This window comes from Ictidomys tridecemlineatus, chromosome 6 (genome assembly GCF_052094955.1).
Source record: "Ictidomys tridecemlineatus isolate mIctTri1 chromosome 6, mIctTri1.hap1, whole genome shotgun sequence".
NCBI lineage: Eukaryota > Metazoa > Chordata > Mammalia > Rodentia > Sciuridae > Ictidomys > Ictidomys tridecemlineatus.
The window spans coordinates 122,807,695-122,821,446 of NC_135482.1; the positions used below are offsets into that span (position 1 = coordinate 122,807,695).

At 38.5% G+C, this 13,752-nt stretch overlaps 1 protein-coding gene across 2 annotated transcripts in view; it reads left to right on the forward strand.

Moving 5' to 3' along the window:
- Positions 1-13,752, forward strand: part of Cryl1 (crystallin lambda 1) — a 131,249-nt gene that overhangs the window by 9,367 nt on the left and 108,130 nt on the right. For both annotated transcript variants that reach the window (XM_005338618.4, XM_078015704.1), the window contains exon 2: positions 1,455-1,562. In XM_005338618.4, the coding sequence (XP_005338675.1) occupies positions 1,455-1,562 (108 nt within the window). The remainder of the gene's footprint in view (positions 1-1,454; positions 1,563-13,752) is intronic.

Here is a 13,752-nt window from a genome sequence, read left to right on the forward strand (position 1 = left end):
AGAAGTTGGTTTGCATAGGGTGGAAAATGATGTTCCATTTCTCTGAGGACAGTGTAGCTAAATAAATTATTTGGAATTCTTCCGCAAGGGAAATGTGACTTTTCTAACATTTATTTATTTATTTAAACATTTATTTTTATCAGTATGAACTTTTGAATATTCTTAGTTTGTATTATAATAAAAAAAACTGGCTCAATTTATTCCACTTTTAGCCATTGGGAGCTCTTCTAGTGGTTTCTTGTATCCCTTTGATGTATCTTATCAATGTAGATTTGTTTTTGTTTTTTAACATTTACTTGCTGGTGCTACAGACTGCTCCAGGCTTATCTTATATGGCTCAGCTCTAGAATTTGTCATTTCTCCAAGGAGTACTGCTTTCTTTTATTGGAGAATAGTATTAGAAATCAAGAATTGGACTCTAGACGTGTTCTGTACATTTGTCTTTAGCCCTTTGAACAATCCCATATGTGCTCTTTATGATTCTTTTATCTTTTTATTTTCCAATAAGTCTGAAGCAGTGGGTGAAGAGTAGGGGTTAAGTGTAAGGACTCAAGAGACCTCTTGGCTTCATCACTTAGCTTCAGCATGGATAAGTAATTCTTCTGTGCCTCAGAGGAAATAATGATAGTACATACATTGTAAGGCGTTATAAAGACTAAGAGAGGTCAGACCTGAGTGTTTAATGGTGCCAGCACCTAAATCCATACTCATGCTGCTGTGGTGGCAGTTAATTATTTGAAGAGGACAGCAAATGCACTCATCTTTCTACATTTATGGGAGATTGATTCTAGGACCCCCATGGTAACAAAATCTGCATATGTTCAAGTTGTTTTTATACAGTGGTATAATACTTACATAAAACCTAAATGAATTTAAATGCCTAGTAAAATGTAATGTAACTTGTGGTTGTACTGAATTGTTTAGAGAATAATGAGAAGAAAAATGTCTACATATGTTTAGTACAGATGTAGTTTTCTTTTTTTTTTTTTTCCTCTAAGTATTTTCAATCCATGGTTGGTTGAATCCTCAGATGTGGAACCTAGGGATACAATGGCTGGCTGTACTATCTCTCTTGTTCAAGTTAGGTGACTTGCCTAAGACAGTGGTCAAATGGGGGTTCAACTAAGGACCTTTTGCCTCATGTCACCCTGCTACCTCCTGACTGTAATTTTTTGTTTCAGTCACGAGCACATGATGAATACTTGACATACCGCCACATTCCCTGTGGAATACTGATCTTGGCACTTGTGCTGGGGGCTCAGGAGTTCCTGGGTAGAAACAGATAACATTTTAAACAAATACAGTTATCAAGATGTGCCCTTTAAAGAGATTTATTAAATATTGTAGGAATGGGGTGCTGTATAATTTTGAAAAGTTTCTTCTGGATTAAGAATGAAAAGATGTTTCAGTTATTAAATTAATTTTAATCATTTCTTAATTTTCTCTCCCTGTAGTGGACTCATTGGACGAAGCTGGGCTATGTTGTTTGCCAGTGGAGGCTTCGAGGTGAAACTCTATGATATTGAGCAAGAACAGATAACAAATGCCCTGGAAAACATCAGGTAGGCGAGCTGACGCCTCCTGGGAGGAGTTGGAATGGTCCTGTTTCTTTTAACTGGTCTTGTTTATCAGATTCTCAAGGTTATAAATATCTGTGATTGTACATTTTCATTTGATACAGCTCTTGGAGTGCCTCTGAACCAATAGAGGTCAGGTGTAAAGTGGCTAGAATGTGAATTTAGACTGGAAAGGAGACTTCCATGGTTAGGAAAGGCCCATTCAGATTGAAAAGATTTAAGAGGGGGGAAAAGAGGAGCTGAATGTAAATGTCAGGACTTAATCCCAATTGAGTTAGGGACTTCCTTACTATGTCACACAGGGGTAGAGAGCTGGGACTTTTTCCTGTTCCCTCTGTAGGATAAGCCAGTGTCCAGCAGGTCAGAGCTTCATGGGCATTACCTTTTAGGAACAGAGATTCTAAGCATTGTTGTGACCTATTGATCTAAAAATGGTGGTAGGCCCCCGAAGAAAACATCCTGAGTTTTAATTAGGGTTTAGAACTCATGTGAGAGGACAGAACTGTAGTCACTCTTGTGGGTGTTAGTAATCGTGACAACTGTACTAGTTAAAGGCATGAGAGTGGATAAACTTACCAAAAACTGAGGACTGAGTTCGAGGAGTGGAAGTCACAGTGGGCAGAAGAAGTATAGGAACCCAAGACAAAGGCCAAGAATAAGGGAGGTCAAAGATATAGGAACCAAACTAATGCAACCTGCCAGACGGAGAACTCCCTCGTTGCTTGGCTCATCTACCTGCGATGACCTTCACTGAATGAATCTGACCATTTCAGACATAGTTTGGTTTAGCTAGTTAATATCCCTCTTTTTAGGATATTTATGAATATGTAACTTGAATTTGCCTTTTTGTTGGGCTGGGGATGTGGCTCAAGCGGTAGCGCGCTCGCCTGGCATGCATGCAGCCTGGGTTCGATCCTCAGCACCACATACCAACAAAGATGTGGTGTCCACCGAGAACTAAAAAATAAAATATTAAAAATTCTCTCTCTCTCTCTCTCTTTAAAGAAAAAAAAATTGCCTTTTTGTGTAACAAAAATATGCTTGCTTTATCTAAGGTTACCTTTGAAAAGATTAATGTATGATATAATATCAGGTTATAAGAATTAAGAAATCATCTATGCTGCCCCGGCTTTATTGTGTTACAGACTCAGAGCCTGAACCCAGAGAAGTACCTTCTTTTTTAAAAAATATTTATTTTTTAGTCATAGGTGGACACAATGTCTTTATTTTATATTTTTATGACGCTGAGGATTGAACCCAGTGCCTCACACATGCTAGGCGAGTGCTCTACCTCTGAGCCACAATCCCAGCCTGAGAAGTACCTTCTTATGTATAGTTATAAAGAGTCAATGCCAAGATAAAATGCCAATCCAAAAAATAAAAATCAGACAAACAAAAATCAAAAAGTAAAGCAGCCAGCACAAAACTACTCACACAAACTGTACTGTTTTGGAAGAAAAGTTGCTTGGCATTTCAGTGCCTATTACCTCTCAGGGATGTGCTATTTACTAGGGATATGTAGGCAGATGATGTATACATAGCCATGGAACTTACATCCTAATAATCCTTTTTGTTCTGTTTTGAGGCACTGGGAATCAAACCCAGGACCTCGTATGTACTAAACAAGCGATTTACCACTGAGCCACATCCCCTACCCATACTCAATAATCTCAATCTTAAAATAAACTCTAGGAGACATGTTATTGCCATAATTTTATGAGAAAATATAGGTTATATGAGAGATTAGGAACCTGTTCCATAGACATAGGATTCACTCTAAGACATGATTCCAGCCCTGGTCTGTCTGACTTCAAAGACATGTTAAGCATCTTCAACATCCATTTATACCATGTGCTTTATAGAGATTCTTCAAACAATACTTTTAATATAATATTTGGCACATGCAAAAGAATAGATCATGTAAATAAGTTTAGGAAGAAGAATAATGAAATAATTATTCATGACCCTCCACCCAACTTAAAATTTAGAGCATTACCAATACCTTGTATGTACCTTTTGGATCTCATCCCCCTGACCTCCTATCAGAGGTAAAAAATATTATTTATTTGTATTTACCAGTTTCCTTGTCCTAAAAACACTTATATACATGTCCCTCAATAACATACTGTTTAGTTTTGCTTTCTTTTGTGTTTTATATGAATATTGCTGAGATCCACCCAAGTTTTTGCTTATAGCTCTAGTGCATGTATTTTTACTGCTATACCATATTCTGTTGTGTGCATTTTCTATAAATTATTTATTTGTTATCCTCTTGGAATATTATAGCTTTTCCAAGTTTAGGCTATTGTAAATAATGTTAACTATTAATATTCTTATATTTTTGTATATTCTATGTTTCTTATTATTTTTCTTGTATATTCTGTGTTTCCTAATGTATAAGTACAGAGTTTCTATAAGTACATACCTAGCAGGGAGACTACTGGGTCTGTTTTTACCTGAAGGAGTTCTGATAGCCTAGATATCGGACCATCTCTTTCTACCTTCATTTTTTTTTATGTTATAGTAGTATCTTTATTGACTTGGAAAGACATTTATGCTGTATCTTTTTTTGGGGGGGATATTTTTCCACTTGTACAGATTGCAGTATCACATTGGTTTTACAGCCATGTTTATACATACAGCCATACTAGTGTCTATCTTCATTTTTAAAAACTTTTATTTCACATTTTCTCTCTCCCTATGTTTTCAGAATACATTCTGGATACATTCTTTAGATTTTTCTTCAGTTCATCAATTCTCTTTATAGTTGTGTTTAATCTGTTGTTTAGACCATCTACTGAGTTTATTTGAATAATTTAATTTTTCATTTTTAAAGTTTGCTTTGCCTCCTCTGTAGATCTATCAGTCTCAAATGGTTTGCTTATTTTTTGTGGTTCCATTTCTCAAATCATCAGCTATTTAATACATTATTGCTTTGTACAATGTATCTGATAATTCCAGTTCCTGAGGGTGTCTTAGATTCATCAGAATCAGATCCTGAGATGCAGATTCCTGGGCAAGTGATTTATTAAGGTGGAGCTCCCAGGATAAAGCAGTAAGGGAGTAGTGAAGATAAGATAAAGAAGAGATAGAAACCAATTAAGGTTATGATTTCAGAAGTCTCAGGCTTAACACAATCCCCTGGGAGTTCTAGAGAGTGGAGTGAACTGTAAAGTTTGTCCTCACTCAAGGCAAGGGAGCTGGACTGTCATAGTCCTGTATCAGACACTGACAGTGGTCCTTCCTGGATGGATATAAACTCCCAGGCATTTCTAGCCCTCTGATCTGGAACCAGGGAGTTCTCTAAGGAAGGCTGTTAGGTATGAACCTTTAGCAACAAAGAACTCCAAAGCTGGAGGTAGACACCCAGTGTTCATGAGAGGAATCCAAAGAGTTCTGAGTGGAGCACCAATGGCCTTCACTATGGCAATTCACTGCTTTTAAATAAAAGAAGTTTTCTTACTCACTTATTCATACTTTCATTCTTTAAAAATACTGGTTGACCACCTACTATGTGTGTGACACATTTAAGTACTGGGGATTAAACAATAAGCAAAATAGACTGAGATCTCATTGACCTAAAAGAACTCACATTCAGTGCAGGGGAAGAAAGGGAAAAGAAGTAGAAAATTCTCTGTACTCTGTAAATTCATCTCCCAACACTTGTGGAGTATGATCTGTGGATTTAGACAAATGTATACTGACATGTATCCATGACTGTAGTATCATACAGAATAATTTTACTGCCCTAAATGTCCTCTGAGCTCTATTCTTCCCTTGCTCCCCTAAGCCCTTGGCAACCACTAATCCTTTTAGGCTCCATAGTTTGTCATTTTTCCAGAATGTCATATAGTTGGAATCATACAGTATGTAGTCCTTTCAGATTGATCCTATGACTTAGTAATATGCATTAAAGTTTCCTCCTTATCTTTTCATGGCTTGAATATAATTTATTTATTTTAGTGCTGAATAATATTGCATTGCCTGGGCATGCTACAGTTTTTCTGCTTATCTTCAGAAGAACATCTTGGTACTTTCGAGTTTGGGCAATTATGAATAAGGCTGGAAATATGCATGTGCAGATTTTTGTTTGGGCATTTTTGTCAATTCCTTTGAGTAAACACTAAGGATTATAGTTGCTGGATTGAATGTAAGAATATATTTAGTTTTGTATGAACCATTATACTACCTTTCAAAGCACCTATACCATTTTGCATTCCCATCAACAATGAATGAGAGTTCCTGTTGCTTTGCACTCTTGCCAGCATTTGGTGTTGCCAGTGTTCTGAATTTTAGTCAGTCTACTACGTGTTAAGGTGGTGTCTTATTTTAATTTGTTGATAACATACAATGTGGATCATCTTTTCATATGCTTTATTTGCCTTCTATGTTTCTTCTTTGAGTTTGTGTGTGTGTGTGTGTGTGTGTGTGTGTGTGTGCGTGCGTGCAAATACCTTCAGGGAAATCAGATTGAGTTGTATTGTATTGCACCCTTAGAGAACACTGAATTTTCAGTTTTTGACTTTTAAGCAAAGCTACCTGCTTTCCTCTTTGAATCACATGATTATCAAATGAGCCATTTCTGTATGCAGAGATCAAGTTGAGAAGTCAGAGGTCAAACCACAGTTTTGTGAATATTTTGGTCAATGTGATGAGTTCTGTAGTTCAAAAACATTTTTTTTTCAGACACAAAATATTATCACTGCTTTTCTCAGTAAACAAAGTGTCATCCTGCAGGTTACTAATAACTATGAGCCAATAATTACATTATGCCTGTGGTCTTGGATATTAAAGAACTGAAGGTTAAAATGTCTCTGACTACATGTTGGGCCAAAAGAATGTAAGGTGGACCAAATTTATTCTTTTGTCAAGCAGTATAGTAGTCTCCCCTTATCTGTGGGGGTATATCCCAAGACCCCTGGTGGATGTGAGATTAACAATAACTATTAGTAAAATAGAATAAACATAACAATATACTGTAATAAAAATTGGGTGAATGTGGTTTCCCTTGAAGGAGTGAAGATGAGTATTAATATTTTGGATCACTGTTGACTCTGGGTAATGGTAACCACAGAAAGCAGATCTTCAGATAAGGGAGGACAATTGTATAAATGATGTATCCTCAGGGGTTGAACAGACTGGAAAAAAAAAGTTTGTGGCCAATGGACATCTTTCCTGACACCCTGTTTTGTGGTCTCTGTCCACTATTATAGGTGGTGGTGCCATTAGGACAGAGCCCGTGCATTCTATTCTCAGTGCCCTTGGTAGGAGGTATTGGATGTCACAAGATTTGTGTACTAGCTATTATGAATGCAAAAGCAATGTGCACATTTATGGTTGCCATAGCCTGGGATATTATAGGTTCTATCTAGCCCAATAATTGTTTTAACTGAATTATGGTGACATTTTGTAGAGTCTCAAAAGGTAATTCTCCTGGCCATCTGTCCCACCTTTGTGGTTTTGTTTACTTCTCGTATTCTGATTCTTCTTAACATTTTATAGCAGAGAATATCATGTAGTTGAAATTTCAGTACTTCTAGAAAATCCTATGGATGTTAGGCCTATTAAAAATGAATCTTCTTAACTAGAAATGATACCTCTTGATTCTGAACTTATAAAAATGAATTTAACTTAGGGAAGTTGATTTTTTAAAAAATATTAAGATGTTAGAAGAGTAGGGAAATTATTGTCACAACTCGTACCATGCCAAGGGATCTCAGTGAATTAAAGAATTTAAGAAGCTGCATTCCAAGACTAATCTTCCCCTAATAGGAGAGCTCAATGAGAAACTTAAAACTTGGCATGTTTACATCTCTCACTGGAAGGGTATCTTGACCGTGGAAAACCGTATTAGCAGATGCTTCACTACTTGGTCTTTGTTTTCCATTGTGTGCCCAGTACTTGGCACCTATTAAGTCTCATGACAGAATTTCAGAGGATAAAAGAAGAATTTTAGGGAGAAAAACAGGAATCAGGTAAACAAAGACCTAATATGACAGAGTATTTTACTTCATATGGTTTGGAGAGGGTCTCATGTCCACGTAGCAGATGGGCCATACGTTCTCAAGGGACCAGGACACCCTGGCAGAGGCCATGTGAGCATCTCAGTGACCAACTACCCCCACTCCAGGGAGGAACAAGCTGCCTTATCTGACTTGAGTCCCAATCTGACATTGCTGTCTTTGGGAATCCCTACTCTTCTATCCCAGTTTCTGTCCTGCAGTCACTCCAGTGTCTGTAGATGGCAGCTGTGGTACTTAGATCTGTTTAAAAATGACTCAGCTTTTTACGTTGGGGAGTTAATATACGACCAGAATGATCTCTGAAACAGGGTAGCTGTCCTGTACTCTGCTGCTTAAGTAACTGAACTTGTTCATGAACTCAGGCATTGCCAATGCCTGGATCTTTTGTTTTTAATTTGCCGTTCTTTGCTCTGTCCTGATCTAAACTTTATTTTGAACTCTGTTTGAATCTGGCTGGATTCTTCTGGATTAGTCTGTTCTCTTCTCTTGATTTGAAACTTACTTTTATTTTTCTCACATACCTTGGGCTAGAATAACTGGAATGGTGGATCACAAAATGACCACAAATGGCTCCCCTCTCTGTCTGCCACCCCCCTGGCAATGTGGTTTTTCTTCTCTTACCCCCAACTCCAACCTGGCTATGGGCTTGCACTGGCCCAGGGGACATTAGGAAATGTGACTCATCAGGGAACTGAAAATATCCCATGTTTTGAGACATCCCACTTCCTGTTAGGAACCCTTCCTCCCATCCCCATCCTGTCCATCAGCTCAGCCAGCTAGAGGTGTCAGTCCAAGCTGGCCAGCACTTAGCAGCACCAACTGCCAGACAAATAAATGAAGCCAGCCTAGACCATCAGTCACAAACCAACCTTTGTCTGACAGCAGCCACATAATTAAGCCCAGGCAGAATTATTAACCCCAAGGATTGTGACAGTGGTAACTGATACACAGAACCTTGACGGAGTTCCTGAGGTTAGGAACTACCACCACTGGTTCTAGGATCTGAGAGCTTCTGGTTTTGTCTTTTCATAGCCATCATGCTGACAGAGGAGTTCCACTTTTGTGGGAAATGATGCAGGGCTTTTGATCCCAGTTGCTGCCTGAAAGGAACATGCCACAAATAAAGTTTTATTGAAACACAGTCATGCCTATTTGTTTACAGATTGTCTACGGCTGCTTTTAGTCCACAATAAGAAGGTATGGCCAAGACTGTATTACCCACAAAACCTAAAATACTTACAGTTAGGGGTAATAGGGCAGTGATAAATGAGTAATAGTGAACATACTCTGAGAATTCAGGAAAAGTTGAATAGTTCCAGCCAAACCGATCATGAATGTATAGAAAAGACAAAATTTGAACATGGACTTTGCAGATAAAAATCCCAAGGGTGATGAAAACACATCAGGTAGAAGAAAAAGAAGGGAAATGAAACAATTATTTGAATTGTCTAATGACAGCTGAATGGGAGCAGGATCTGTGAGCACAGAGCTAAGTTCAGTTCTATATGTTGGCAACACACAGTTAGAAAACAATAAAAAATTTACAGATGTAACAAATGTAAGCAATCTAGGTATAATTATAATTATAAGAAAAACACAGAAGACATACATGGAGAAATTTCTTTCAATTTTATTGAGAGACAGTAAAGAAAACCTAAGTAAATGGAGAGGCAATACCCTATGCTTGGGCAAGAGCCTGTCACTAGCTAGTTTAATTACTGAAAAGTAGGGTGTAGGGGGGCGGTTGATGAAACCTATCGAGATTGAAAAGTTCAGGAGTAATCTGAGTTCACGGCAATGGGCTGTGGGTTCAGCCAGGTCATTCACCTTGATTTATCTGTGTGTTCACAGATCCTGCTTTCACTTGGCTGTCATTAGGACAGTTCAAATGATTGCTTCATTTCTCTTATTTATTTTTCTTCCAAAAACAGAAATAACTTTGCTTTATCTGATTTGTAAAAGTCATATATGCTAATTGTATATTAAAAAATTTGCAGAGGGCTAGGGATGTATCTCAGTGTGTGAGGCCTTGGGTTCTATCCCCAGAATTGCAAAACATACAAACCAAAATGAAAAAAACAAAACAAAAACAACAACAAATCACTTGGGGAAAAGGTCAGAATACTTTGATTTTCTCTAAATGGTAGGATTATAAGTGACTTTTGCTAGACAAATGATGCATGCTTCTGACATGACCTCGTTGCTTCCTTGTATGTGAACACCCACACATTGACAGTAAGTTAGGGCTGTGAAGGATGTGGGCTTAATGGTGTGAATCCTGTCTCATCACTGTCTTTGTCTTAGTCTGTTTTGTGTTGTTATAACATAATACATGAGATGGGGTACTTCTACAAAGAAAAGAGGTTTATTCAGCTCACAATTTTAGAGGCTGAAAGTCTGGTTGGACAGCCCCATCTGCTTAGGCTTTGGTGAAGGCTTTCTGGCTGTGTCCCAAGGAGTGATGATGTCACATGGTGGGAGCACTCCAGCACAAGAGGGAGGTGTGTATCACATGATGAGACAGGAAGCAAAAGCAAACAACAACAACAACAAAAACAACCCCCCCAAACAAACAAAATCTCAACAAAACAAAAAAAGGGGAGAGGTCAGGCTTTTTCTTTTATAACAACCTGCTCTCATGAGAACTAAGTCACTCCTGTGAGACCTAGCTCATTTCCCTAGACCAGCATTAATCCCTTCACAAGGTGCTGGGTCACCTCCCAATAGGCCCCACCTTCCAATAGGCCCCACCGCTTAAAGGTCCCATAGCCTCAATACTGCCACACTGGGGATCAAGCCTCCAGCACAGGAATCTTTAGGGAACTAACTGCATCCAAACTCTTCTCCCTGTGAGATGTCTGACAATGACAAACAAGAAACCAAAGTACCACTTTTATGGACTTGGCTTATGGACTTGGACAGTGCTTGATGATTTGGTGCAAACTTTGGTAAATGATTGCCTTGAGGCTTAAGCAGATCTGTCCTCCCATTTTTCCTAGCCCTCCAAATCCCTATGTTACCACTGTCCTGGAAGGAGGGACTTCTAGGTGCCCATGAGAAAAAGAGGAGAAGGCAGGAGGGTAGGAGGGCTGGACTGCTGCCACAGTTAGACCCACAGCCCTCCTCTGGGGCAGATGGAGGCAGCTGACTTTCTATAGCATACTTCAGTTTAGATGCCTCACCAAGGACATTTCAGATTCTGAAGGTAGAGTGTACTGGGCAGGTAACAGGTGTGAATAATTTGATGGGATAAAACCCCGAGCAAACTGTAGATAGTCTTTGGTGGAAGGCATTGAAGATTTTAAAAAGTTATGGTGCTGTCAAACAAAGCAGGTCAGGGGCTAATTGTTTTTAGAAACTTTGATACTCTGTCCTTTTCCCCAAACTTCAAAATTTTTAATGTGATATTTAGTGTTCATATGCTGCCCCACCACAGTGAATGTACCTCTCTGGTATGATAGAGATCAGAACAGGAGCTGGGAAGTAGCAGCACCAACCTCATCAAAATAGATAACGTGACACAGATGTCCCCTGCAGAAGAGATGCTTGGCCTTGTCCTTTTCTCATTCTGCTACTTGCCTCTGATATTCTAGGGTTTTGTGACTGGGGACCACGCAGACTCATTTCCTCAAGATTAATCTTACCTAGTGCTCTACATCTCTCTCTTTTTCCCTAAAGGAAATCTTTAGCTTCCTTGGATTCTCACACCTTATGGAATAGGTGTGGGGCAAAATACTTGCCAAAAATTCCCTTGGGAATTCATTATAGACTGACCCTGAGATTTCTAAAAGAAATGTAAACCATGACTTTTATTCCTCCAGGAGCTTGTGTAATCTGTGTAACCATTACTGTAAATGAGAAGCTGTCAATAAATTATGAAAAGAAATGAGGGGTGTAGGGCCAGCAGGGTCAGTGTAGTGGCTGCTGGGCTACTGGTTTGTAAGATTACTCTGGGAGCAGAGGAGAGGAGGATGGGAACAGGCATGAGCTATGATAAGTGCCACATGTCTGTGTGTACTGAGCATTGGTCATTTTTCTTGAGTGAGCATTCGCTGGATTATTGCAAGCCTTCAGTTAATTTTCTAGAGTTCTAAAAGTTGAACTTGAAAGTTTTTGTCCCCATGTTCTCATTGCTTTTATGGAGGGGTGGGATTTTAAAGGTCCTTCTTTTGCCATTCCAGAGATGCTTCTCAGCTCTGGATTATTTTTTAAACAAATCCCAGACACATCTCTATTCAGTTTTCTGATGCCACACAACAGAATTAGGTAGGCCCCCCACCCCCATCTCCCTTGGAGGACCATGGAGAAAGACACAGCCTCCAATGCCAAAGTCACCAATCAGATAGATTCTTCCTCCTGTCCAGGAGAGGAATGAAGGGGTGGAGTAAGAGGCAGGTGTGGTCTTCCAGCAGATGTTTATCTGGGAGAATAACAAGATAAAAGGTGTTCCCATCTGAGAGTTTCAACTTAATGGTATCATTACGTTGCAGGAATAACTAGCATTAGGTGAAGAAATAAAAATCAAAGAAAAACATTCGGCATGGCAAGAAGCAACCATGTTGTGGAAAGAAATAGTAAGTAAAGGAGGGTAGCATGGATAGAGTAGTTAATTTAGACTGTGGGAAACAAGGCAGGAAAATCTGGATGCAGAGTTTAAAGGATGGTGAGATTGTGTGCTCGTTCAGAGAAAAAACAGGCCAGTCAAGAAAAAACCATAGAAGATGATCATGGAAGAAATGAGATTCAGAGATAAACGAAAGTGTCAACTTTAGAATAGAAGGAGGCTTTTTTTTTTTTTTTTTTTTAATGGATATCCGGGATTGAACTCAGAGGTACTATACCACCGAGCCACATCTCTCCAGCCCTATTTTGTATTTTATTTTAGAGACAGCGTCTCATTGAGTTGCTTAGCACCTCTCTGTTGCTGAGGGTGGCTTTGAACCCACGATCCTCCTGTCTCAGTCTCCTGAGCCTCTGGGATTACAGGCATATGCCCCCATACCCAGCCAGAAGGAGCCTCTTTATTATCTAATACCCTTGTCTTGGTTGTATTTTAATGCTGAGTTGATAATGATTTAAGACAGGCATCTAAGTGTAGGTTCATGTATTCAATTTGAATTCTTATTCCTCTGTGTTTTTTTTTTTCCCTAATGAACTTTCTTAATTTTAGGTGATAGGCCAGAGTTATTTTATCTCCCTGCCCCAAGAGTTAGTTTTCTGCCAGAGACATGGAAGAAAAGAGGCCATACAACATTGTAGATAGAGTGTTAGAGCTACTGTGAGATAGGAGGTTCTCTGGATGTGCTAAAAACCTGGACTCTTACACAGGTCGAATTTCCCTTAACTGAAATTCTTGGGATTCAGAATTTTTGGATTTTGGAATATTTATACGTAATGAAATATTTGGGGATGGGACTCAAAAGTTCAAAATATGAAATCCATTTATGTTTTATTTACATCTTATACACATAGCCTGAAGGTGTTTTATATAGTATTCTAAATGATTTTTTTGCATGAAACAAAGTTTCATGGTGTGAAATTTTACGTGTGTCGCAAAATTTTTTACCCAAAGTTTTTTTTGTTTTGTTTTTGCAATGCTAAGTATTTTGCATCGTAGGATTCGGCTGACCTCTAGCGGTAGAATTGGTACATTGCAGCCATTTTCTAGCACAAACAGCCTTTGTTTCAAGGTATGTCCCCAGTCCTCGTTTAGCAAACAAAAATTACAGATTCCCTCCAAAACCAAAAAACAAAACATAAAATGCTAGCAACAATGTGCATACTCTTTTTGAGGTAGAATAAATTAGAACAATCATTATTAAGAATGGTCTGGAAATGGAACTATCATATAATCCAACTATCCCACTTTTGAGTATACATTAATAGGAAACAAAATCAGCATACTAAAGAGATAACCTGCATATCCACGTTTATTGTGGAATTATTCAAAAGAGCTAGGATATGGAATCAACCTAGGTGGACATCAACAGATGAATGGATAAGAAAATGTAGTATTTATACATGATGGAGTATTATTCAGCCATAAATAAGAGTGAAATTATGTTATCACAGCAAAATGGATGGAACTGGAGGATATTTTGTTAAATGAATAAACCAGATATGGAAAGACAAATATTTTATGTTTTATCTCA